A 27,829-nucleotide genomic window follows, 5' to 3' on the forward strand; every position below is an offset into this window, starting at 1 on the left:
AATTATTACAACAAGGTCTCCAGCTCAGTCATGCACTAGCTGTGACACTATGCAGGCACTAAGCAGACCTTAAGCCTCAGAGCCCACCCATACAAGATCATCGCTAAGTCCACATATGCAAGCTGGGCATGGAACACACAGGTCTAGCTACTCAGGAGCTAAGGCAGAAAGGTTTGAGCCCAGGAATCTAAGACCAGCCTCAACATAGCAAGACCATGTCTCAAAAAATAGGTAAGACAGCATGTGAAAAACTTTCAAAATTGTGCATAACCACTCAATTAAGATATGGGTAGGTTCAATTTGTGTGTGTGTGTGTGTGTGTGTGTGTGTGTGTGTGTACGCACTTCTATCTACCACCCTTCCAACCCTTATTCCACCCTAATGCCTGCCTTCCCCCCAATACTAGGTAGGGGAGAAGGATGGTTAGAGGGGAAAGGGGATGTAGACTTCTTTAGACTCTTTCCTGATGATTAGAGGCATCGAGTTCCTGGGGGCAAGTCCAATCTTCATCGCCAGGGTATCTCCAATTCCTTCTCATCTCTTGGCTCATGACTACTTGACAAACTGCAGCAGCAGGACCCAACTGAAGCCTCCTAGAGCACACCCCAGCCCTCTCAGGATTCTGGTATTTATACCCTCTGATAAGTTCCCAGAATTCCAAATGTAAAACTATCTGCAGCTAAACAATAATCACAACTCTATTACATGAGACAAGCGATTGTCACCTGCTGTGAAGCAACCTCTTATGCCACACATGGGATTAAAAAAACATTCACCTAACATAACTGGGTTTTTAATGAAACCAAAATTCTCACTACAGGTATGCTGACGATAAAAATTTCAAAAGGTGATTCATTACACTGTCAAGCAAAAACTGACTCTTAATAGTTTTTAAACAATTGAGGCAAATTATTAATTACTTGATTAATGTTATAAGAATGTTAATAAGCCATATTAGAGAACATTCTCTTTATGTTACTAAGAAAAGCATGTCTCACCTACTTAAACAAACCCCTTTAGCACCTCACCATGGCAAATTACCAGAAAAACACAGGAAATGACACTTGGGAGCTGAAAGCACAGTTGAGTGGAAATCAAGAGTCCTTTGCTAAAAATGTAAAAAAAAAAAAAAAAAAAAAAAAAAAAAACTCTGCCAGTGAAAATTTCGTCCTAAAGACAAAACCATCTTCTCAAAAACAACTGACAGTCAACTTACAGGCCCAGGCCATGTAGAGTTCTCACAGACTCATTGGTACTGCCCAGCTACTTATGCATATCTGATGGATAAGGAATGTCATTGCTATTAAATTATCTACATGACTGTTCAATCTTCAGTCCTATAAAGTTCCATAAAGAGTATTGATAGTTGTTTAGTTGATGAAACAAGGGTTGCATTCACTGGTCTGCAGCCCATCTTCATAAATCTACTGTTGCTTTATTTCTACCAAGGAGGTGACAACTTAAACTCCAGCCACTTCTCCAACTGAACATGACTAGTGTGGGGAGAGGAGGGTCAGCCAATAGTTTTCATTTACCTCAGCTATTAACAATTTTTCAATCTTTATGTCATTAATCACTCAAACTACTGTTTCTGTCAAGTCATTTCAAATACTTTCAGAGACACAGTTTTTTCAGCATTCTTATATCCAAGGAGAAAAGAAACAGTGCCAAGAGCAGAAAATACAAACAGGAGAGGAGGCCACCAACATACCTGGGATGATCAAAGCTGGCAAATGCCACTTGAAGACCCTTGGTATCCTGAGAGGTCCCCTAGCTTCACATCTAAGCAAATTAGATGGCTGTCTTGCCCCAAATTAATACCCTTACCAAAACAGTTTTCATGCTGACACTGTTAAGGCATTAAAGCAGAAAAATACAAAAATTAGAGAAAAAAAAAAAAAACTACTCCTGGACCATTTTATCAAAAGGAGTAACCAGCAGAAAAGTGGGTTTAATATGATTTATTATTATCAAAATTAAGACCAGTGTATAAACATACTTGCTGAGAAATAAGCAACTTTGAGCTTATTACATTAGCGCAAACATTACATCAACAGTTCGCTAATCACATCTGTAGGTCTAAAAGCAATCAAGCCATAAAAGGGCATTTCTAAAACACCCTATACAGGTACAAACTCGCTAGGTCACCCAATTCCAGTGGAGAAGGCAGTCAGAAAGAAACCCAATGAAATCCTCCTGGCCACTAAAATAGGAGTCTGGAAAACCCTCTGGCATGAAAAGAGGTTTGTAGAGGGTGGGGGAGCACCCCTTTACTGTGGAGGAATACCAGGAGTCCAGGTATTCTCACACATCTCACATGGCCCCTGAGAACAAGTTTCAGCTTGACTAATCCTGCCTCAACACATGCTTTACCACTTCCATGGCACCCTGCCACACCACCCCCAAAAGCAGGACCCCACTTTAGAATGAAGATACAGAAGGTGTCAGATACAGCCAATAGCATGCCAAGGTCCCTGCACAGCTAACCCCCTGCTCTAATCATCAAACCCTGAGCCCTGGGACAAGGGTATTAAATTTTCCAAGTACTAGAGAATTCTTGTACTTAGCATATTTTTTAAAAGAGAAATGGCTTTCCATGGTTTGTCTTCCCCATAGCAGATACACTATTTCCCTCTAAAAATGACATCAAGTCCAGGTGAGATGTACCTCTTGGGAGAAAGCATGGGTAAGGGCCATACCTTCTCCAGGTTACAGCAGCTACTCCCACACTTCCAAGGACTAGCAGGAACACAGGGACAAAGCTATGTCCATGGCTCCTTCTAGACCTATATGTGACTGAGTGTGATGATTCCTGGCATGCACAGTGAGAGCAGCTGCTGGGCTGGCTAAATAGACTGGAGGCTGAGTCTGCAGATGAAGGGAGATCTGAAGGAGCCCAGGTACAGGTATCCATCATGTTCATGCGCCTCACTCACATAGGTGACCACCAGTCCATCAGGATCATGCAGGCTTCTCCGGAAGGCACCGCTGTCACTGACTTCTAGGACCAGGCTATACCGTGGCACAAACTTCATCACTGTCTCCTGACTGAACAGCTGGAAGGGAAATATCAGGGAAGAGAACTTACCTTCTGACTGCAAGCAAACTGACCACACAACTTCTCATCACCTAAAACTAGTCCAGCATCCCTGGGCCAGGGAGGTTCCCATGGGGCAGGAGCAGAATCATAGCCCTCACTCCCATTCAGATAAGACCAGGAAGCTGGGCAGTGGTGGCGCACGCCTTTAATCCCAGCACTCAGGGAAGCAGAGGCAGGCAGATTTCTGAGTTCGAGGCCAGCCTGGTCTACAGAGTGAGTTCTAGGACAGCCAGAGCTACACAGAGAAACCCTGTCTTGAAAAAACCAAAAAAAAAAAAAAAGACCAGGAATGTTAAAGTCTTCACAGAGACAGCAATGGCACAGCCATTCACAGAAAATGCAAGACACATTCCAAGAGATCACTACACTGAAGTCAAGATGAGAACCATCTTTGCCTGCCAGAACACTGGGTCAAAACCAGTGCAGCTTAACCAAAGTAAGCCACGAGTCCTCTGTAAACATTCAAGGAGTGGAAGAGGCAAATAATGAAGTTTTAAAGCCTTTCACACTCAGAAAGGGACTAGGAAGATTAAGTCAGCAAGTCTATTCCAACAATATCACCTCTAAACAGCCCATTTTTCCATTTTCCTTAAAGCTTGGTCTGCAGTCCCTGTGGGCATGCCCCTGCACAGGGCTGACACCTCTGAGCACACCTACTAACAGGTGTGGTCTTGTGGGGCTCATAAAGAGTTCAAAGTGAGAAATCTCATGGAGGGACATGATTTCTGGCCCTGAAGAAAGACACTGGAAAGAAGCAACCCTGTGTGTAGTTTAGAACCAGGCCAGAGTCTCTTCCGATGTGGTCAAAGGCTTTAGCATGGCTGTACTTGGAGGAACTGACTAAATAGTAAACACATCTATGCATGGTGGTGCACCTGCAACCCCAGCACTAGGAAAGTGAGTTCTAGTCAAATCTAGGCAATTCGTAAAATCCTGTTTCTTTTTGTTTGTTGGTTTGGTTTGGTTTTTGGTTTTTTTTGTTTTGTTTTGTTTTTGTTTTTTTGGTTTTGGTTTTGGTTTTTCAAGACAGGGTTTCTCTGTGTAGCCCTGGCTGTCCTGGAACTCACTCTATAGACCAGGCTGGCCTTGAACTCAGAAATCCACCTGCCTCTGCCTCCCAAGTGCTGAGTTTACCGGCGTGCGCTACCACCGCCCGGCAAAATCCTGTTTCAAAAACTAAGGAAATATATGCAGGATCAGGGGACCAGGCATCTCACTGTTAGACAAGGAAGGTACACAGATGAAGGGAACTGAGAAAAGTAGAATAAAGCCCATAGGACTCAGTTACACTACAGATAGTTTGTATAAACTATGCCTTTTAAATTTAAATAGATACGATCAATAAATGTGTAAGCATTTGCTTGCATTTCCTAGCTTTGCCACTGAGGAACCTGGTAAGGGGTAGCTTCTGAAGTCGGGAGGGTGAAATGACAAAATACTCAGAAGCCAGGAAAACAGGAGGAGGCAAAGTCGGAGCACAAATGTTTCAACTTCTAGTATAGGCTAAAGAAAAAACTCAGTTCATAATTCTAAGGAAGTCCCTTAGTAAGCAAAGTGCTCACCACTCAAGTACCCAGGTAAAGAGCCAGAAGTGGCAGCCCAGTGCTAGGAACATGGAAATAGGCAGATCCCTGGGGCTCAAAGGCTGGGTTGCCCTGCCTATCTGATGAACCCCAGATGAGAGACCCTGTTTCACAAAACATGGTAGATAGCTCCAGAGGACTGACCCTAACCCTATGTTTGAAATCAAGCCTTTTACACACATACATACATACACATACACACACACACACACACACCCCTTTGTGTGAATACATAAATGTGCTTAAAAGCAGGTATGACATGTACCAAACATTCCATCTATTACCTGGAAGTTTAAGAACTAGTCAGGCCAATAAAAACAGACCATGAGACTCATTTCCATCTTGCTTTTAGGAATTAATTGTCAAAATTACCTTAAAAATCATTCTCTTAATAAAAGGCTTGTCAGATAAGAAATCCAACATGGAAAACCCAGGATTAGCACGAATAGTTGCAGCAGCAACCCAGTACCCGCCGGAGCTGCTGGGCCGGATATTGTCAGGAAATCCAGGCATGTTCTCCACAAACATATCTGCGCCTCCTTTCATCAGGCCAGAAACATAGACTCTGAAAAACATGCACAAGTAGGCAATGAGAAATAGAAAAATAAAAGTTAAGGAAACATTTTTAGCCAAGCACAAAAGTGGTCTTAGTTCAAATACATGTATGAAAAATACCATACATGCATCTGTCATGGATGCAAGCAAAGCTGCTACAGACATCTTAAAGACTACACAGGAAGAACCAGAACCTGCCTCACAGGGAAACAGACTGCAGGCTATGACTGACTGTGCTTTGACCCTTGCAACTTTCTCATCATTACACAGACGGGTGTTAAGCATCTCAGATATCCAGTCACATCATGTCTATCCTACCACAGGCCATGGCAAGTTCCTGAGAAAAATTGGTAGCTCCATTCACACCACACACATACCTTCGTATCCTGGCCATAGCTGTCTCTGCCACCAGGACAAAGTCTTCCTCAGGAGAAAGCTGAACTCCATTAGGGAACTGCAACTGGTCCAACAAAACCTTCACTTCTTTCGTCACGGTATCATACTCTAACAGGCTGTGGAAGACCCAACACAACAGTCACAAGAGAGAAGACCCATGGTCTCTTGTGGGCTTTGGGAAAGGAACAGTGACTCAGCCTCCCACTAGAGAGAAAAAACCCAAGTCATCGATCTATGTGGCTGTGGTCCCAGGCTGACTAGTAAGGACTCTCCCAGTCTACAGCCGATCCAGTACCCCTTGCTGACCAGAAAACTAGGTCAGCACAGAAGAGCCGGCACACCAGCCTTTAGAGGAATGGCCTGAACCCGAGGCATGCTGATGGACCTCACCCACTCTGTCTAGAACCACTCTCATGACTAGACTTTATTTTACTTCCTCTGAGGAAGTGAGACCATCCTAAGCCACTAAGGTCTTATTCCTAGACACGGACACACACACACTGTGCTAAGAGCATACTACAGCTTCCAGCAGAACCAGGCTCTACTGCCATCACCTGGCCAGTCCCCTAACTGACAGAAAGGCCAGGAGAGCACTTGCCGCCCATCAGCAGTGCCCTCCATCACCAGAAGCAGGTAATCTCGTCTCTGCCACTTGCTGCTGGAATCCGTGAAATAAATCTTCCTCCCATCCCGAGTCACAGTGAGATCATTCACAAAGGACATTTTCTTGCCCTCAATGGGAGTCTCAGAGGATAGCAGCAGTTTCACTGAACCTGAAGTTACAAAAAATTAAAGATTTGCTATCACTTTAGGAATTTGTTTCTTGATAATTTCACAATGTTAACACAACTGAAGTGAGGAGAAAAAATTAAAATGAGCTTTTCTCTCCCCAGGGAGCTTTTTATCTCCTAGTGCTTTAGGTGATAATCTTTTAGGGATCTTTTGGTTTGGGTTTTTTTTTTTTTAAACTAAATTTTACTGAAGGCAGAATCCATCCTAAGGATGAAGAATACATTCTTTAATTAAGATCAACAAAATTAAAACAAAACCTATTAAGAACAATATGTAAAATATCTAGTACTATGTGTTAGCCTGGGAGAATAAAAAAAAAAATCAAGTATTCCATTTATCCACTTTTACATCAAGTAGAACAATAGTGAGTTTTTCAAACTATCCAGGAATGAGGACACACTGCAGTTCTAGGTATGGTATGAGAGGTAAAGGTTAGAGAAAGGCTGGAACTCAGTAAGTGGAGGACAGCTTGTGTAATACAATGAGACCTCCCAGCTCAAAACTCAAGATTCAAATAACAGAAAGGGTGTATATTGAGTGCCAAGCTTCCTATATACACTATTACTTAACCCTGTGCAAGAATCTACAGGGAAGATCCTCTGTTAACCTTCCATGCTATATAGAAAAACAGGAACAGAGAGGCTGAGTAACCTCCCTAAACATTACAGAAAGCAGTGGCAAATTTGCAATGCCCATGGTCAAGCCCCATATATAGAGCCTCCATGCTGTGTCTTCCATTGAGAGAGCACACAGCACACATTGTAATACCAGTACCAGTTCTGATAGTATCATGGCCAGTAACAAGAAAAAAAAAAGAGAAATTGCCTAAGGGGAAAAAGATTCTCAGATAAGAGGATGAGGACTGATGTTTACAAAATAACCCTGCTGAGAAGCAGTGGCTGAAACACAGATGCTGGAGAATAACTAGGTAGAAACCAAAGCATGTTTAGAAAGGCCCATACAGTATCTGTGGGCAATATTTGTGGTGTTGTTGAGTAAGAAAACACTACAGTTGCCTGAAGACTATATTTAACAATCTTCTTAAATCTGCTTTACATGTGTACTCTTTGAAAGATCTGAAAATATCAAAGAAACAAGTTGTAACGTACGTTTCTGAGGATTTATTTCGAACAGTCCCTTGTATGCATCAACCACAAAAAGAGTCCCATTGGGCCCTGCCCGGATGCCCAGGGGTCTCCCACAGGTAGGTTCATCATCTCGGGTTTCTAGGAAGATAAACGATAGGAATCGGCGGCTGCTCCAAGAGTCCACCTGTGCCCTCTTCAGTGTCCAAGTATCTCTTCCACACCTCCCCAAGCGGACACCAAGCTAGACAGAGCAAAAGGACCACAGTGCTAGAACCTGACCTGCCTCAGCTGAGGGTCATTACAAGGAGCTCAACATCGGTGCTTAGTGTAGGTGCTACCACAGCATATACTCACAGAATGTGCTCACTACAGGGTGCTCGCTGCACGGGCTACTGTACCCCAAGAGGTGCCCACTGTCCAATGCTCAGTGCAGGTGCTGAGTGCAGGCACTATGTGGAGTGGAGAAGACTAAAGAAGCAAATCTTGAGTATGAGCATGGTATACAAAGATGCCTGAAAAGGTACTCATTAAATGTCAGCACAGACATTGCAAAAGGCACAAGATGATTTTTTGGTTTTGTATGTTTATGTTGTTTTTATTTTGAAATGAAACATGATTTTTATAAAATGTCCCAGTTATCAAAAATGATAACTAGGCTGTGTATAAAACAACTGCCTAGTCATCAGGTCCTAGATTCCATCCAGAGTATCACAAAAATAAATAAATAAAATAAATAAAAATTTACAATGAGTTAATTAATAAAAAATGGTAAGAATGCTATGGACCAGCTTTTAAACAGTAGATTCTTCTGCTCATGCTTCCAAAGTGTGAATGAGACTTGAGTAGCATGACTGAGATCCCGGAGGAGCTACTAAGGAATTCCAGGTAAGCCCCGGGACAGTCACAAAGCTCCCGCCTTTATATAAAGCAGCACCCACATCCACAGCCATTAACAGCTGAACTTCCTGGAAGGCACCAGAAGCTCAGTGGATAAAGAGAGGATGTGGCACCAGAAAGTACAAGACCACTGCCCAACTGGACACTCCAAGGCCAGATGGCCTGGCAATAAAAAAATGGAGGCAGCACTACAACATATCCTATCTGCTAAATAGTCAGCAGATCTCCAAAAGGGAAAATGACAGCTTTCCAAATGAAGTTTCATCAACTTACTGCAAGGGCCTGAACCAAACCGGGCGATGGTCTCTATTTCTCCATTTTCAAGTTTTACAACTCGGCCATCTGCTGTGCCAGTAAACAGCACATCTGTTTATGAAAACAAAACGGAAAGGGTCATTAAAGGGTTGGCCTAAGAGCTATGACCGCACTCTCTCTTCCAAAAGGCTTGGTTATATTTTAACAGCCAGAAGGAAAATAGCAATTCTGAAAATGATGGAGAAATGATGTATAGGAAAATTTCAAACCCTTAAAACTTAAAGAAACAAGCCAGTGAGTGAGGGGTAGGGGGTGGGAGTAACACACAACTTTAGTCCCAGCACTAAGGAGGTAGAGGCAGATGAACCTGTGAGTTTGAAGCCAGCCTAGTTTACAGAGCAAGCTCCAGGACTGCCAGGGCTACAAAGAGAAACCCTATCTCAGGGGGGAAAAGGTTAAAGTAACAAAATCATGAGGGCTGACTTTGGAGCTTCCTTGAAGGATAAAATTGGCCGAAGCTGTCCACAGAGAAACAGATAATATGAACAGACCTACGCATGTTAAAGAAACTGAATAAACAATTAATAGTGTGACAAAAAGCATCAGTCCCCAACGTGCTGGCTCACTGGTGAACTATAAATTAAAAAATTATAGTCAAATCTCAAAACTTTGCTTCAGAAGACAGAAGCTGAAATAATACTTAACTTATTCTAAAAGTTACAACTTCTGTATTGCCCTAAGACACTAAGGGAAACCACCAACCACTATCCACAAACACAGATGCAAAAGGCTCCTGAAGAGACTATATGATTCTAATGCTACAAGGTTCTAAAAAGGGCAAAGAGCGCAGAAATTTAAGTCACTAGTAACCAAAATTTAAAGAGGGAAGAAGAACTATCTTCCATGATGGCATTACAAACTTGTCCAAACCCAGAGTATCCAATGCCAAGAATGAGCCCTAATTAAAACAGTCAGTGGGAAGAGTAGTATAGCTATGGAAGATGACAGCAATGAGAAAGCAATACCTTCATGCTGAACTCAGTACCCATTCTGATAACATCTCTACTTTTTGTTCTATTATTAAAAATAGTTTGCTTAGCCCACGCTGAGAAGTTAGAAGTCCTAGAGGGGAACCAACTATTGTTTTGCTAAATAGAAAAGGTGTGTCAACTGCCTTCTAAATATATACGTTTGTACACATAGATTATTAGTGTTGCCCTCAGCCTTGGTCAGAGCTTTTCTTTGCAGTGGGTGATGGCTAATGCAGACTTCAACTAGTCAAACTGTCACTAAGGATAAGTGACTGCTGAGTGTTCAAACCTCAAAAGACATCCACATCACTGTCCCTCCAAGGCTCAGGAAACATCCCGGAAGAGGGGAACGGAAAGAATGTAAATGCCATAGTTTGGGAAAGAATGCTGTGAAATACTGTCTCATACACGTGGATGGCTGTTGCATTCATGAACTCAGAAGCTATGGTTACCCGTACAGGAAGGGACCTGTCCACATTTCATCATGGACTAGGGAGGGGCTCATAAGTAATTCCCTGAGGATATACTCCAATTAGTGGTTGCTGAAAGAGGAGAGTAGTTTTCTTCAGTGACACAGCCAGATAACCCCCATGTATACTCTTGCAAGGAACCCTACTTAAGCCCAGTGGGCCATTTAAAAGATAAACAAATAAAAACATGAACAGAAAAATGTGAAAATAGACAACTTGGTAGGAAGAATAAAATGTTCAGAGGGAGTGAAAATGAGTGAAAGTGGGTGAGGGTGTGAAAATGACAAAAATATATATGTGTGCTTGAAATTATCTAAGATAGTAATAAATATACAAAACTGAAACCATTCTGAACATTTCTGACAGAGTTAACAAAGTAGGTTTTATAATTTTGAGGTTAAAAGCACTCTTGTGGTTCATCTTGGACTCCTATTTGTGAAGAATTCAAAACTCACTGTCTAGAAAGAACCTCTGCACTACTGCTGCTAAAAGTGATGATGTTAGTGAAAATAACACAATTGCTGAAAAACATTTTTAAAGATGGTTCACTTGAAAACAGATGAAGTATGCTAATTGAAGGTTGCTCTTCTAGCACTTATCCCAAGGCAGGCAGCACCTGCCAGCCTCCCCCAAGACACTATCCAAACAATGCTGCTGCAATAGCAGGTGTCTGGGTGCCAACTTATGCCTCACATCCACAAGAACAGAAGCAGAGAGGTAACCTTGGGTCCACACCAGAAATGTCATCCAGTATACAGCTGTTCAATATGGAGAAACAGAGAATGGACGCACTCACTAAGGCAGCAAAGGCCACCAACCAACACTTACAAGTTCCAGTGAAAACAACTACGTTGGCTCCTCACCAAAACTGATGAAACTTACCAACAAATACCAAGATCTTTTAAAAGAAATAGAAATTCTACCATAAAGTATTTACTCTTACTGGAAAAAAATATTGACTTCACAAGCCATATAACAAAGCCATAGCAACTACAGAAATGAGCAGCTGTTGGCTCTTGAGGGAAAAAACAGGTGCAGAACAAGAGTTTGTCAAACACTTGGGCGGCAGTGGCCCCGGCCAGCTGAGAAACAAAACTAAGTGCACAGCACACAATGTCCATAGTCACCACCCAGGCAATGTAACAGACTCAGGGCTGCAGCATTTCAAAGCTGCTACTCAGAAATCTTCACCCCAGTCTAAGTTTGCTCCTCTCATTAGCTGTGTCCTGTCAATACTAATCTTAATTCTCACCCTAATGAACAAACAACAACAACAACAAAATGCCTTACTGCCTGGATGCAGAATCAAATACATTTACATCAGGCCCAATTCTTGTTTTCAGAACACCCATCCTGAGATGGACTGGTTCAGTGGAAATACTGAGAACCTCTACTGTTCACTTCAAAATAAAATGTGTGCAAAACAAAGACAAAGTGAGCAAAGAACTAGGGTGCTACCAAAAAACACCCACCTAACTAAAGAGATGAACTCGATGGCAGCGTTCACATTTGCCTTTTGCCTCCTTACAATACCGAGCACAAGCAAGTGTTCTGTAAAAATGAACTCAAAATCACCCAGTGCAGCTGGGCAGTGGCAATACACACCTTTAATCCTAGCACACAGGAGGCAGAAGCAAGCAGATCTCTGAGTTTAATACCTGCTCTATAGAGCGAGTTCCAAAACAGGCAAGGCTACTCAGAGAAACCATGTCTTGAAAAACAAACAACAAAAAATACATAAATGGAATGCAAATCAGACAGAGAATTAGAGAGAGTGACTCCCTCGAGACGTTCACAGGTGAGATTCAAGCCCAGAGCTCCCGCCCCTCCCTGGGAGCTGTGTCCCGCTGTAGCTACACTCAAAGAACCCATAACCCCGAGCAACATGGCAACCTGAAAATCAGCCAGGTGTGTCCCACAGGTCCCCTGATTTACTTACCCCCAATATTCACTATGGATTCTGGTCCACTAAGCTGGTTTTCAAATAGCCTTTCTGCTTGCCGCAACTTCGTATTTGGTTGTAGAACACCAAACATGAAAGGGGGTTCTTTGAAGCTGCAAAATAATACACTTGTAGGATTTTGTGTATAAAAATATTTATGAAGAAAAATGTTTCCTGAAAACTCATGGCATGTCTGACTCCCTGTTTTGACACACAGAACACATTCCCAAAATATCCTTGAATGCCAGAAAATTAAAGGTTGGAGGGGGGGGGGGGGGCGGGGATTCAAGAATATCAGAAAAGATTACAGTAGGAAATAATTAATGAAACATTACAAGTCCCCATACCCCAGACACCCTGAGGGTCTCATCACCACCCAGGGCCTCAGTTAAACAGGGACAGTTAAACAGACTCACACTCTGCTGCGACAGCCCTGTAACTAGCTCTCTAGCCAGTACTGTCTACCTGACATAGAGGGAGCCCTGTTGGCCTTCCTCAGCTGACTACGTTCTTGGTTCACATGTATTGGTGAGAAAGGAAACCAGTCGTGGAACAGCACCCAGTGCTTATGACCTCACACAGGTGCACCCCCATGCCCTAAGCAGCCTCCCCTCCCAAAGCAACTCCAGCAACCTCCCTCCCAATTCATTCCCACCCACAGGCAAAGGTGCCACAGCTGCCAGCTGCCACTCAGGCCACTGTTAAAGAGACATGACTGCACCTTCCTCCCAGGTCCTCTACTGCCACTCCACCCTGCCAGTATCTTCTCTCCTGTTTCTTGATGCCTACTGCCCATCTCAATCAAGCTCCCCACTTGGCATCACAGCATCTGTCCACTGATGCAAAGGCTCCATCTCACTCAGAACCAAAGTCCTCGGAGTAACTTCCTAGGCTGCCCAGTCTGGCCATGCACTGCCAGTCTAGTCCTGTTGCCGCTTCCATTTTGTTGTTTCTTCTGCTCTCCATTCCAGCCCCCACCCCTTGCAGGGTCTTGAGTACCAGGTATTTTGGGTCCTTAACATTACTCTCTCATAAGCTCCTCTTTCCTCTTTGGTGAAGCCTACTCTGAGTATCAAGTTAAAAGCTGTCCCCTCCCTGGCCTGGCCCTGACCTGGCTCTAATCTTCCCACTGCACTTATTGTCATCTCATGTACTTCTGGATTTGTTTCTCTGCTGTGTTTACTGTCTGGCCCCATTATAAGGGACGCTGTATAGACCAGGAATCCCTTCCTGCTTCCGTCTGCTATATCCTGAGAACATGGCCAACAGGCAGTTCCCAATGCACACTTCTAAGGAGGAGGAAGAGAACTATTTCACAAACTCCACACAACCTTGCCATTCAGCAAGGCGGTTTGCTGGCCTGCTCAGGAGTAGAGAAGAAGCAAGGGACTAGGGGGGGCAGGGTGCTGAGAACGTGCCTACTTGTCGGTTCATGACAATGCATCTTACTCCCTGGTGCCACTTCTGAGTCAGCACCACACGTGAATTAAATCCTCTCTTACCCTCTGCCCTGGCTCTAAGTCGTGGCATTCCAGCAGCCGTTAGGTCAAACCCTTCCAGCTTAAGCAGGAAACTTCAGGAGGGGCAGTAAGCAGCCTGTCTGCTTTGGCCGAGGAATTTAGTTCTGACTCTGGCAAGCCCAACCACCAAGCCAAGTGTGCAAAGCAAACCATGTTTGAGACATCCACCCTCCGCACCTTGGTCTAAATCCTTGCACTCAGGAAGTTCTCAAGAAGTACTAATGCGCTTTTTCCCGCCCACAGGCAAGATGAGGAAATTCTCAGTAGGAAGGTAACTAGAAAATGTAGGGCCAGGAGTTCATGCCCATCATCCCAGCACTCAGGGGCTAAAGCTGGAGATTGTCACAAGCTTGAGGCCACTCTGAGCTACAAAGGGAGACCATCTCAAGGGGTGGGGGAAACAAAGGACAGAGACAGTCCAACTTGGATCAAATGGAAAGAGCAGGCAAGCAAGGTCCTCACGGTAGCAGTCGGCAGCAGAGGGTGGCCACCGAAAAGCCCGCACCAGACCATGTCTTGGGGCCTTACCTGGTCAGGCCCTCACTAGAGGGAAAGCCAGTGGCACTTGCTCACCCTTGCTCACTCTGTGGCTGTACTATTATGTCCAGTTATTCATCTTTTTGTTGTTATCGTAGTTTTTCAGGCAGGATCATGTTTTGTTCGTTTTTCTGCAATCACGCTTACTAACTCCCTTTGCTAGCTCTGTCAAATCTAAGTGTGAGCCAGGCGGTGGTGGCGCGTGCCTTTAATCCCAGCACTTGAGAGGCAGAGGCAGGCGGATTTCTGAGTTCGAGGCCAGCCTGGTCTACAGAGTGAGTTCCAGGACAGCCAGGGCTACACAGAGAAACCCTGTCTCGAAAAAACCAAAAAAAAAAAAAAAAAATCTAAGCGTGCTGACCTTGCCTCACACAGACGTCCACATCCAGGACATCATCCTGGAGCATGCCACCTTAGCAAATATTTGCTTAGCAGTTTCCAATCCACTTTACCTCTCATAGAGCCTAGAAAACCAATTGAGTTCCTACTTAGAAACAAAAAGACTGTTTTCCATAAAAGGATATGGGTGTTTCTAGGCATTTTAAATATATATTTAGCAATTAAAGGCAAACTTAAGATTAAAAAGATAGCAATGTTTTGGAAAACAGGTTTTGTTGCTACCTTTTTAAAGACCATCAGGAGGATGAATTCCACCAGCCCCTGAGACTGGAACAGTGTTTCAGAAGTACACATTTTGCTACCAGGATAAAACAAACCTCAGAGGGTCAAAAATAAAACAAAGAGCAGCCCTTAGGAGTAAGCGAAGATACCTAAAGTTAAGAGAAGCCAGTGTGCAGCCACACTGAAATCCAGCACTCAAGACGCTGAGGCAGAAGGCTAGGCTGCGATACTACACGGGACCTTGTCAAAGGAAGGAAAAAAAGCAGAAAAGGGAGGAAGGGAGGAAGGGAGGAAGGGAGAGAAGGAGGGAGGGGGAGGGGGAGGGAAGGAAAGAGGGAGGGAAGGAGGGAAGGAGGGAGGGAAGAAGAATGGCTTGGAGAAGACTGAGAGAATCAACATTACAAAAAGCATATAAAATTAAACCCAAGTAGGACCTCCACTTACAGGGAAAGAAGACACACACACTCTGAGCTCCTACAAGTGGGAGAATAACCTGAGTGGCCGAAAACCATAGAGAGCTCGCTCTAAGACAGGCTTATGGAAAACTTTCTCTAACTCACAGATGTCCCCAAATGCCTCAGTCCTCTGCAGCTGACATCACTAAGGTCATGCTAGCTTTTGTGCTTCTCTACTAACCATATATGACCACACGGATGGCCTGTCTTTCTGCTCACATCTCACCATGCTGTTGAACATATCCTCAAAGACTCTGTCATTAAGATGTCAAATATGCAGTTCACCATACTCCTCTTTCACAACAGGAAAGGAAGGTGCCTTTGAAGAATAGGCCTTTGTCTTCCTACTCTCTCCGCAGTAACATCGGCCTCACAATCATCTAGTCTAAAGGAATGAAACTCCTGCTCTTTTGTCTTGCAAGCTATACATGGCCTCTCTGACTACTCAGAGACTTCTAAGAGTTCTGAACTCTCTCAAGTAACCTGGAAGACACTTCCAAACACAAACACAGTCCTTTTGCTCAATGTTTAGGGGCCCATTCTCCTAATTTCTGAATGTATTAGGGGCTCGTTATTTAGGGGCCCATTCTGAATTTCTGAATGACCTGTCCCAAAACTGAGCTCATGGAGACTCTCAGTGGCATCTTAACTCTCTTGCCTCATCGGGCTCCCCTTGTACAATGTCAAATCCTCACTGAGTTGTTTGTCCATTTGCCATGGCCACACACCCCTTTCCAGCTAAGTTCATCACTGTTCTTCCCACACACAAACTGGCCTTTTCTGAGATCAAAGGATTTCAGCCAACTCCAAAGTTACATCTTCACCTGCTGTTTGCTACTCCCTTTGACAAGGCTAGAACCAACCAGGCTTCTGATCTGCAGTTATACACACTCTTCACTCTGCTGTCTGGCAGACTGAGACATCTCTCTTCATGTTAAGAAGAGCCTATGAGAAGACTACCAGACTGTCCTCAGACTCAAACAGGAAGTGTAAAAGGAGTACCCACTGGCAAAAGATAACAACCGACCCCTCAAACTGATGAGGCTAGCATTTCTTCTGGATCATACAATGCAAGCTAATCTCATTTCCACAACAGTATGCACCTTTATTTGTAGTCGGTCATTATTTTGGTTTTGATTTTTACAGTGCTGGGATCAAATCAAGGGTCTCTGCATTTGGCAAGTACTCTATCCATACCTCCCCCTACACACACACACACACACACACACACACACACATGCGCACACGCACACGGACACATCATTTGGTAATTCTAAGTCTAACAAACAAGGCGACTCTTGCCCATATGTCCGCCTAAGATCAGAAATGTACCCTTCCTCATCTCTGAGGTCTGGACCTGGACCTGCTGCTCTAAGAAAGGCTGCTGAACAACGTGTTCCTACTGAACTGAATCCAACAGAAAACCTTAATGGTTATAACAAAACACCAACACATGATTCAGTTGTATATATTACCTTCACTTTATATTTAGACAAAGTTCTTGTATAAAGTCCTTAAAGCTTTACATGAAGTACTAAATCACCTAAAATAAACTTCAGATAGTTTAACTCCCACTAGTGTCTCCAAGGGAAACCAAGACTCTTCAAGGCTTTTGGCATGATGATTTGAAGGTTTGCTACTACAGTATCTATGTGAATTCCCTATGTGAATTTGTCAAACATATTCAACCTAACTGAAGAACTGGGATTTCCTTATATTTCTAGAGGAAGGTACTGCAAAATGATTGGGAAAACAGAGGCTCAGGGAGTTGAGAGAGCTCCTTCATGGAAATCTCAACCTACCTTCCCCTTTCTCCAGGCCAAACCACACAGCTCTTCTATAACCAGCCCAAGTTCAATATCAGCAAACACCAGTAAGAGCCTGTCTCTGCCCTGCCAATCACAAACACGACTACATATTAAGGGGTTTTCTCTCCAAATTACAATAGACTGCTTCCTCCACTGGTGAATTATAACTTAGCAGAATTACATAATTACTAATTACAAATCTTAAAAACAAGTTACTTACAAATGCTACATAAAGTGATTTAAATCACCACAGGACACCTCTGCTACTTCAAATGAACTACGGTCAGTTATTTCAATCTCTTAAGCTTTCCTTATTCTGATTTTCATAGCTGGATTTTATCACAATGTCAGGGATAATTCACACATATTGAGTTATAGCTAATTCAACATGAAATTTAAGTGCTAAAGAAATAGAGCAACCAATTCCCAGCCCACACTGATTCTATCGCACACCCCCACTTGGTATCAAGACTGCTGGGCACTTACCTGAAACTCTGAGGATCTATCGGGGACTCCAACAGCATCATGGCTCCAAGTAGGGGAACGGCAAGGGACACAGCAAGCATCAAGAAGGTCATTCTGAAAACTCTGCCACTAAAGGAACTGCCGGAAATAAAACAGAGTGACAATCAGCACAGCCACACACACTGACAAGCCTGGCTGCTCTGGAGGCCTGCTCTGAAGCACAATCGCTCTCACCTAGTGTCTCTGCTCACCCAGTTTCAGCATTGCAAGGTCATTTTGTGGTTCATAGTTAAACTTTAGCAGTTTGGCAATCTTGGCAGACAGGACTATTTCTTTGTGTAAAATCTTGCAGCTGTGTAAAATACTCTGGTCAGTTATAATCCAGATATTCTTTCTTCTAACAGAATTTCAAAGGAAAAACTCACAGAACTAATGAATACAAAATATAATGGAAGAGCCAAGCACAGCTCACAAACCTGTAGCCCAGCACTAACAAGTCTGAAGATTTATAAATCTTATAAATTTAAGATCAGCCAGGACTATGTGCCAAGATTCTGCCTCAGAAAAGATAGGAGAAAAAACTTCCAACAACATGGTCAACATATTCACCTACTTGTACAGAGAAGGTGAGCAAAAGGTGGGAATGGACTGAGATTTTCATGAATGAAACAGAAGCCCTGCCAACTCTGAGGCCCTAATTTCCAAAGGTTGTGCAGCTCCCCATTTCAAGAATCAGAGGAAATCCTTCTTCCTTTGGTGTATTGGTAGCTATTCCTGGGGAGTTCACATGGACTCAGCAGTTAAAATTCCAAAAGGCTGGGCTGTAGAGATGGCTTAGAGGTTAAGAGCACTGAATGCTCTCCCAGACGTCCTGAGTTCAGTTCCCAGCAATCACATGGTGGCTCACAATCATCTGTAATAGGATTTGATGTTCTTTTCTGGTGTGTCTGAGGACAGCAATAGTGGACTCATATACATAGAATAAATAAATCTTTAAAAAAAAAAAAAAACAAACAAATTCCAAAAGGCTTTACCAGTCTAAGTGCTACCTCTGGAATCCAAGTAGCTTTCAGACAAATGACATCGGTGACTAGAACACCTCACATATTCTTATCTGGTTAAAAAAAAGAGTGACGACCATTAGCCTCTTGCTAAACTTTATAGAATCATTATCTCTTTACATAAATGACAGTGGAATTTTTACTAAAACACTTGACATTAAGATTAACTTAAGGGGGCTGGTAATACAGTGGATAAAGGCTCTTATTGCCAAGGCTGATAACCTGAGTTCATTCCCCAGAACTCAAATGGTTGAAAACATACATGTACACTGTGTCATAGATGCCTACACACCTACATTCATACACAAACACATACAAATACACACATATGTAAATAATTGTTTTCAAAAAAGGTTAACTTCAGCAAATTTTAAAAAGCTAAAATCATGAACTTATGAAAATTTTCCTATCTAAAAGATTTAACTCAAAATACTTTAAAAAAAAAATGAGAGTCATATTTATCAGAACAGATCTGAGGGGAGGGTTTGGGGAAGGGTTTTAGTTTTGACAGGCAATGCCCACTGCCAAAACTGGAAGACCACCAGAAAAGCAGAAAGGAGTCTAGGCCTGCTGGCACCATTAGCAATAGTAGAGAGTGGAAAATGTCTGGATTCAGAGCCCTTGTTATAAAACACTACAAAAGGTCATGGTGCTGCTATGTATCTTCAAGAATTATGCTAATGAAACCACACAACACATGATTTTTTAGTAATTAACCTTCCTCTTCAACTTGCAACTTGGTGACCTTAACACAGAATCCTTCATTTAGCTGCTACTTGTCTAGTCATTCTGCCTAGGTCTCTCGTGGTTCAGTGTCAGCCTGCAGACCCCATGTTAGTCTTTTTCACCACTGTCAGCCCCTCCAGGGCTTGGAGGACTGGACAGGCCACACTCCTGAAGCCTCTACTGAGGGCTGGGCCTGATGCTATTTCTCTGAAGTCCTCCATAGGTGTCAGTCATAGAGCCAATCCCATCACCAACCCAGAGTTAGATGTGCTGCACTGTGGAAGCGACTTGTGTGTAACCACTTGTGTGGAAGAACTGGTGTAGAGCTAGTGCTCTCATAGTAGGGAACAGGATCTTTATAGATATAAAGATCAGACTACCTGTGTCTACTCACTCAGGGCCTTTCAGCTCTGAGGAAAGCTGCCAGAACTCTGGTAAACTACTGCTGGTTTATCTCTTTTAAAATAACACTGGGCATCAAGGAGTCTCTATGAAAGGGAAAGGACTTCATTTACTTGGCATAAGATTTTTCAGGATCATTCATATATTTGTGATATGTCAGTATTATTTCTTTTACTGGTTTTTACTGGTACAAGACTATCCCTACTGTGTGCGTGTCTATCCCTACTGTGTGCGTGTGTGTGTGTGTGTGTGTGTGTGTGTGTGTGTGTGTGTGTGTGTAAACTCAAATATGTTCATCTACTCATCTACTTATGGATCTCTGTGTGAATGGAAATTGTTTCTTCCATATAGTGTAACTTTGAGATTACTTAATAGGTAAAAGTACCTGAATGGGATAATGAAAGTAGCCAACAAACACTATAAATCTACTGACCTTCACACATCAAAATGGTAACTGTGTGTTACGAGAATTACATCTTCATCTCCCCCCAAAAAATACATATATATAAATTTATTCATCAGTAATTTGTTACAAAACTCTATCATTTTATAAAACAAAAAACACTAAATTGGAGATTTTAAATAAATTCTGTGATTTGGTTCCACTAAAGAAAAAAGAAATTCAAAGTCAATGAATCTTCTATGCAAACTGCCACACCAAAGCCTGGGACTGTTATTTTTTCTGAAACAGCCTAAGCTTTTTACCACAATAGAAATAAATTGAGAAGTATCTATTCAATAAAGAAGGGCTGCTCACAGTACCAATGACAGAAAGATGGTCTTTAAAAGCAAAAGCAAGAATCCCAAAAGAGACATCTCCAAAGCACCCGGAGAACATTATCCAATCCAACCAGGATATCCCTGTCCTTGAAAGAATACTAATGCAATCATCCACTTCATCTGAACCAATGGAGGAACATGCTATATAATCCCAGACCTGTGGATGCAGGTTGTCATTTAACCAAAGTAAGTATGAAAATCTAACCAAAGTATACTTTTCTTTTTTCATTGCCTAACAAATTCTCCTAATCCACCTCAGACTCACACAAACTTCCCTTTATCACACTGTTCCTCACATAGGAAGAGGGTGTTGGGAATAGAACTCAAAAGCCTTGCACATGATAAGCATGCCCTGTCCCATTAAGCTATATTTCCAGCCCCTGTACCTTATATTTAAAACTCTTAACTTAGTAATCTGATTCGGAGTGTGACACACTACTTGAGTCACTGCTCCTTCACAAAATGGTAAAAGGTTCAATTGTGTCCAAAATTAAAAGTAACCAGAATTCCAAAGATGATTTGTAACGGATGTCTCACTCTCCCATCTTGTCAGGATCTCAGAAAGCACCTTTTTTGTTTCTGTGGTCTTAGTGATGGCATCCGGGGTCTCTTACATGTTAGGCCAACAATGCCACTGAGTAATATCCCTGGACTCTTGACAGGATTTCCTGGGACCTAGTACTATTAATATCTTACAGTTAATAGGATCAAAGCCAAAGAAAAATTTAGAAGACCCCCTGCTGGGTGCTCCAAACTTAACTTCCTCCATCAAGACAACCTTCACAGCGTTTGTTGGGATGCTTGCTTGCTTGGTTCTGGTTTGGTTTTGGGTTTTTTTTGAGTCAGGGTTTCTTTACTATGTAGCCCTGGATGTCCTGGAACACAATAAGTAGACCAGGCTGGCATAGAGATCCACCTGCCTTTGCCTCCCAAATGCTGGGATTTAAAGACATGAGCCACATTAATGAGCATATTCCCAGCTTTTTTTTTCTTTTTTATAATTTTTATTTTGAGAAAGGGTTCCACTACTACAGGCCTTTAAGTTCTGACCTGACCTAATGGTGGCAGTCTCTTGGTCTCTCTGTCTCTCTCTCTCTCTCTCTCTCTTTTGTTTTTGTTTTTCAAGACAGGGTTTCTCTGTGTAGCTCTGGCTGTCCAGGAACTCACTCTGTAGACCAAGCTGGCCTCGAACTCAGAAATCCACCTGCCTCTGCCTCCCAAGTGCTGGGATTAAAGGCATGTACCACCACCGCCCTGTCTCATATTCCCAGCTTTAAACAATGCCTGGAGATTCTGATCTATGGATCCAGAGTGGGCATGTTACCCATCCTTTGTTCCTGGTGCACAGCTGGACACCATTAATCTTATCCAACTTGCTCCAAGACTTCACTATCCAGCTTCTACTAGTAATTTTAATTTTGCCAGTCAAGTTGTTTGTCTGTCTGTCTGTCTGTCTGTTTTCGGGGTAGTGTTGTTTTTGGATTGATTTGGTTTTTCAAAACAGGGTTTCTCTGTCTAGCCCTGGCTGTCCTGAAACTCACTTTTATAGATAAGGGTGGCCTCCAACTCAGATCTACCTGCCTCTGCCTCCTGAGTGCTGGGATTAAAAACATGTGCCTCTATTGCCTAGCTAGTCAAGTTTTATAAAAACCGAGCGTGACTTACCAAAAATTTTCCCATGATGATGAAAATAAAGTAGGCACTGACTAGGTGTAGCTACTGAGCACTTGAGATGGAGAGAGCTTGTCACATAAATGAGGCAAACTGCTCCTGAACTCTTATTCTGCACACACTTATTTGCTCTTAGCTGAGGTTAACTCTTTTGACCTCACTACTGAGCTGAGACTTGACAGTCCACTTCTAACCCTCTGTATTTTCTCTATGTTGGCTTTCCTCAGATTGTGCACTTGCATGATTTAGCTTATACCTTTATCTTTCCTTTCATTTACAGAACAGCACACGCTCCTACAATCAACAAAGCTGGCAATTTATTTTCCAGGTGAACCCTGAGCAATCAACTTGTTTGTCCAAATTTCTTAAGAAGAGCCTAGAGCAATGCTTGCTCCCTTGAGGATGCAGACATCCTGAATTGCCTGCAGTCTCTATGGTAAAGGGCAAGTCACAGTGATGCAACCTGTTCTGACAACTGTGTTGACAAAAGCCACAACTTACAAAATCCTCTGCCATTTCAACAGCCAAATTTGAAGGGTATTCTTCAACTCTCCCTGTATTTGAACCCAAGACCACAGGGTCTTCAAGAGCCACAGAGCCTTGAATCAAATAAAAGGACACCAAGAATCCAAGAATGAACTGTGAGCTCTGCAGAAAAAATAAATAAATAAATAAATAAAAAATCTATTGGCTCCAAATCCATTGGTAACGAGCAGCCAAGGAAGCCTAAGGGCCAAACAGCAACGAGTCTCATCCTAAAAAAAACTAAACCTCGAATTTGCTCATTTTCACATTCCTTTCTCCTAGAATCATCTTTCTCTAAAAAGAGTAAAAATTGAGGAACTACAGAAAAACAAGTTAAAAGACCTATCTGAAGACACACGTAGGCAGTGCTGAGATCTAAACACTGGAATCGTAACTCTCTTATCTCATCTTAGATTGGAAAATTGGGAAATTGAACTTAGACCTCCAGAAACTTATTGAAACTCTGTTGTAAAATCTCAATGCATCCTGTACTCCGGAACGCTTACATACACTAAAAACTAAAGCAAACTTCCTACCCAGAAGAGTGTTTCAGAAGATCGTCTCACAGTGTAAGGATCACTCTTTCAGTAAAATTCCTGAAGCATTTGGGAAGCTGGCGTCAAGCAGTAACTCGAACAAGCAGTGGCATGTTAAAATGCCCCACTCGTCTGTGCTCCACTCTAACTAAAAGGATTCAACAATCAAATACGTAGCTCACTTAGATATTCAGAAGCTTTAACCCCAAAACTCACTCTCACCGCACAATTCTGAAAGATGCTTCTCAATCACTGTCCAGGGCCAGTTCTGTCCTTCACTCACCTTCATCTCATCCTTGTAACTTCAATCACTCACAGAGACCTCAATAACCTTGTCAAAGTGAATGCTGCTTTTCCTGCAAGTCAGGAAACTTTCCAAAGTATTGTAAAGTGCCCCTTCCACTGTTAAAATCTGTTTTCCTTCTTTTAATCTGATAATCACGGTTTCCACCACTCCATTCTGAGGTGTGTCTAAGATTTTTTTGACATTGCAACCTCCTATCATCTACAAAATGCACACTCTACTGTGCAATCAATATTTAGGAAGGAAGGAAGGAAGGAAGGAAGGAAGGAAGGAAGGAAGGAAGGAAGGAAGGAAGGAAGGAAGGAAGGAAGGAGAAAAGGAGAGAGAGAAATCTCATAATGTTTTGAGTCAGTTTAAGATTTTGTGTTACGTTTGCAGGTTTTAGCAAGTTTAAACTTTATTCTAACATTATTTGTTTATACTTTTTTCAGATTCCATGCTTTCTTTCTCTTTAGTTTTCTGCACTTTAGGTCAAGCCCAGGACCTTAGGTGTACAAGGTAAGTGCCCGACCTTTGAGCTCCCAACTTTCAGATCTTGTCACAAAACTTTCCCGAACCACACTGAACCCTATACCCTTACAATAGTCAAGATGATTGGACAAACTATTAGAAATGACTACAAGAAATGCAAGAGAACTGCTGAAAACAACAAACAGGAATGTTATCATTGTAAGTATAGAAAGGAGGGTGGCTAAAACTCACTTTAAAAGCAACCATTACAGATCACTAAAGATAAAATAAGAAACATGTTTACAAATAGCAAACGTTTACAAATGTCAAAGTCAAAACAGTGTTAAGCACAAATGCAAGACACTGGCAAAGATCAGGTGGAAAGAGACAGTTTGGGGTCTAATTTGTAGTCATTAAGGAAGAAATCACACAGAGAACCTTAAAAAAAAAAAGATAAATACGCCCCTTTGCCTGTGGATCAGAAGCTGTTCTAAATATTAGGCCAATCTATCAAGGGTCCCTGGGTGTCCAGGCTTCAAAACACTTCACTTCTCCAAGTGCCTGGATAGGGCCCTCCACAGCTCCATCCTTTCCTAGTCCTCTTAGTTTCTGCAGTCAAGTTTGGCCACTCCTTGCTTATCCACTCTAAAGATTCACTGGTCATTAGCAATTAATTAGCAATATCCACAACAAGCAGGGTGAGCAATCTGTCATAATCTACCCACATTTAGCAAGGTGAGTCCTAGAAAATGAGACCTCAAGGCAACCTAGGATGGCTGGTATCCCTAATCAAGAGCCATACAATTAGTACCTTCCTGCTCTTTTACAAACTCCTCTTTCCAAAGTCAAAACATGTTTGGATGTTTATCTTATTATCATTAGTCAAACTTGTCATCAGAAGCAAAAACTGTCTCTCATCTAGTACGAACCACACCCCCTCATCACACTGCTGCTGACCAAATAAATATTTCTATTATTTCTAACATATAAGTTAGTTCCACAACTTTAAGGCTGGTCTAGAAAGTCAATGTATAAAATTCAGGTCACCAAGTTGAAAAGTGAATTTTAAATGTCTTCTAGAATGGTTTAAGGAGCATGCTTCATATTTGAGCTAACAGAGCATTCTTTAATTCAGAAAGACTGGGGTCAAAAAAAAAAAAAGAAAAAAAAAAAAACCTTTAAGGATTTACTGTCAGTAACTACTGTCCCTATCAGAATTAGCAAGGCTGAATTCTCAGAAAAACTGCCAACAATATCAGTCGGTTCTCTACTTGACGCAGAGGAGTACAAACTGCCTGGCGACAGTAGATGCAGGAGGAGGACCTTCACAGAAAGGAGTCCCTGCATCTTTTCTGACTTCTCTTTAAGGAAAGTGAAAACCGGGGAACGCGAACGACTCGGCTGAGGGCAGTGGTCAGGTCGCTGTCGCAGGAGTATCAGAGGATCCAACAAGGACAGGTCGAGAAGTGTGGAACTAAAGAAAGGTAAAAGGCGTTGGCTCCAGCGGCTGGGTGGCAAGGAGGGACAGAAAAGATCCACGGCAGCGTGAGGGCGAACAACCAGGTGCACGCAAGGCCTCGCCCCACCGATGTGCCCGGTCGGTCGGAACCCGGCTCCGGGGTCAAAGTGGGGTTAATGAGGAGCGATCTCTCCCGTGAAATGATCCCAGCCCAGGTCCGGCCTACCTGCCCTCCTTGACCTCCGGGACCTGGCCATCGTCCGTGACGACCTGCGGCCGCAGGGGCCGGCGCTGCCGCAACCCATCTGCCTCGCTCATTCTGCCGTCTCTCCACTGACTCCACCGACTCCGCCGGTACTGAGCAACGCGCGGGTTTCAGAACCGCCCCCTCCCCTGGCGCGCGGAAATGACGTAAACTTAGCGCCCGAGCTGCTATGCAGGCCCCGCCCCTTTTGGAGGCTGGCACAGCGGTGCGGCTCCATCCCTGGCCCTAACCTACAGCTGCAGGCAATGGTGAGGGGCTCTCTCCCTCATTCTGCTGAGCCGGGATAGCGAGGCTGCAGCGCGAGTCTTCCTCACGTCAAAGTCTGCAGTAACAGGCTTTCAAAGAAAAGATGCCACTGATCGTTAACGAACCGTGTTCAATGCCGTAATCCCCGCCTGAACTGTTATCTTTTCTGAAACGATTCCACTAAAGTTCAAAATTTGTCCTTTTGCTTAAGATCAGATGTTGACTGCTAGATCTTCAAGTGGTTATACAATAGACATTTGATAAATTTTCTAAAGGGAGTTACCTAAAGACAGGCCCAAGTAAGAAAGACTGCTAATAGCAAAACTTTAGGAATCATGAAGCAAACACCAGGTAGTGCTTCCACAGTATTACAGTGAGTCAAACATACTCCAAGAGGTGAGGTGAGCAGACCGCAGGCAAATCCCTCCTCTCTGGAACTAATGGGAGCCATGCCTTGAATATGTGTAAATTTTAATATGGTGGTGGCTTTAAAGAGAGAAGTCTAGTGGAAGCATTTGGCCTGCGACGGAATGGGATGTGAGGGTAGGGCTGGGAGGAAACGGTGGACAGAGGATTTCAGGCAGTAATAACCAAGTAGGGCATTGTGAGGGATCTCTAGGATACAGGTGCTGGATTTTGTACCGCACTTGAGAGTTTACTAAAACAAACATGCCTTTATCTTTTCAGCACTAGATGGCGATAGAATGCCACCTCAATGTTGTATTTTCCTCTAGCTTGAGGGAAGTGGAGATTTCAGCTCTGTGGGAATCTCAGGTTATATATAATTCAAGCCTTGGCAATATTATACTTTATGCCATCACTGAAGACAGACATTATAAAGATAAGATCGTGGGTGATTTTAACAACTCCTGTGTGGGTCTGGCATCTACCTGCATGCCTAGGTGCCTTGCCCTTTTGCGTGTCTCTGACTTTGTCATATTATTTCTTGTTTCCTTGTGATGCATTTTTCTTTTACCTCCACTTAAACCATTTTTATCATCCAGAATCCATTTCAAGAGTCATTTCCAAAAATCACGTATTAAATCTCCAGAGTATCTCCCTCTATGGGAGGCTCTGTGAACATTCCTGGACTGTCACTAGTAGCCTGTGACATCAGTTATGTATATCCTCTGCGCAGTGTGAAACACCTGGGCCAAAACAACCCAGAGCACACACACTAAAAATAATAAGAGAGTTGAATAGACTGAACTTCCTACATAAAAGGAATTCACCAGAGGACCTGTGACACCCCCCCACTGCCCCCCCCACCGCCCCCGCTGCCGCCCCTTGAAAGAGGGTAGTTATGGAAGACTGCTCATGAAATTCGGGCCTAAAGTTAGAAATGGTCTTGGAAGGGATTGGTTAGAGTCTGTAAACTAGGAAAGTGTCTGGAAGAGCCAGCAGCCATATCTCTAAAAGAAATGTGTCCACGGAGAATTCCTGGGAGACAGACTCATTACCTTATCTTGAAGCAAATGAATCTGAATGAGCTGGGGTAGAATAGGCTGAGTTTTGGTCATTTGTGTTATGCAATACGACTTAGGAGTTTTCTGTTTGCAAGTCATGGTAAAGTCCACTTTACTTGTTGTTTCTGGTCTTAGTGCTCTATTGTCCCACATCAACCTCCAGCCCTTCAGCCAATCATCATCATGGTCTCATTGAGACAACTGTTTGCACAAAGAGAAACAGGGCTGCTGCTACTGATTAGGTCAGGTTTCTCAACTTCCGCACTGATAACATTTTGGGCTGGATAATCCTTTGTTGTAGAGGTGAAGTGGTGCTTGTCATGTATAGTTAGGATATTTAGCACCACCCCTGGCCTTTACCCTTTAAATGCCAGTAGCACCCCACCTAGTTTAGTGCTAGAGTTAATCTGGAACACCAAAAAC

At 43.0% G+C, this 27,829-nt stretch overlaps 1 protein-coding gene across 4 annotated transcripts; it reads right to left on the reverse strand.

Annotated features, from left to right (window-relative positions):
* Positions 1-1,946: 1,946 nt before the first annotated feature.
* Apmap (adipocyte plasma membrane associated protein) lies at positions 1,947-25,831 on the reverse strand. 4 transcript variants are annotated; one of them, XM_052183855.1, is made up of 11 exons: positions 25,656-25,753; positions 18,550-18,629; positions 17,750-17,867; positions 17,537-17,653; positions 12,107-12,222; positions 8,685-8,777; positions 7,536-7,652; positions 6,233-6,407; positions 5,616-5,750; positions 5,056-5,248; positions 1,947-3,056 (listed from the first exon to the last, which is right to left on the reverse strand). In XM_052183855.1, the coding sequence occupies exons 4-11, from the start codon at positions 17,626-17,628 to the stop codon at positions 2,847-2,849; spliced, it is 1,131 nt and encodes a 376-aa protein (XP_052039815.1). In that variant the 5' UTR covers positions 17,629-17,653; positions 17,750-17,867; positions 18,550-18,629; positions 25,656-25,753; the 3' UTR covers positions 1,947-2,846. The 4 variants fall into 4 exon arrangements, with proteins under 4 accessions (XP_052039815.1, XP_052039816.1, XP_052039814.1 ...); XM_052183856.1 differs by lacking the exon at positions 17,750-17,867 and having other exon boundaries at positions 18,565-18,629; XM_052183854.1 differs by lacking the exon at positions 17,750-17,867.
* Positions 25,832-27,829: the final 1,998 nt, after the last annotated feature.

Source organism: Apodemus sylvaticus, chromosome 5, assembly GCF_947179515.1.
Source record: "Apodemus sylvaticus chromosome 5, mApoSyl1.1, whole genome shotgun sequence".
Classification (NCBI taxonomy): Eukaryota; Metazoa; Chordata; class Mammalia; order Rodentia; family Muridae; genus Apodemus; species Apodemus sylvaticus.

Excerpts from the sequence above, each read along its gene's own strand:
- Apmap (XM_052183853.1), bottom strand. The coding sequence starts at position 25,747 with ATGAGCGAGGCAGATGGGTTGCGGCAGCGCCGGCCCCTGCGGCCGCAG. Across the intron at positions 12,223-17,536 it reads ATAGATCCTCAGAGTTTCAG|CTTCAAAGAACCCCCTTTCA; the intron begins GTAAGTGCCCAG and ends ATTATTTTGCAG. Across the intron at positions 3,057-5,055 it reads TTAAGAGAATGATTTTTAAG|CTGTTCAGTCAGGAGACAGT; the intron begins GTAATTTTGACA and ends TTTCCCTTCCAG.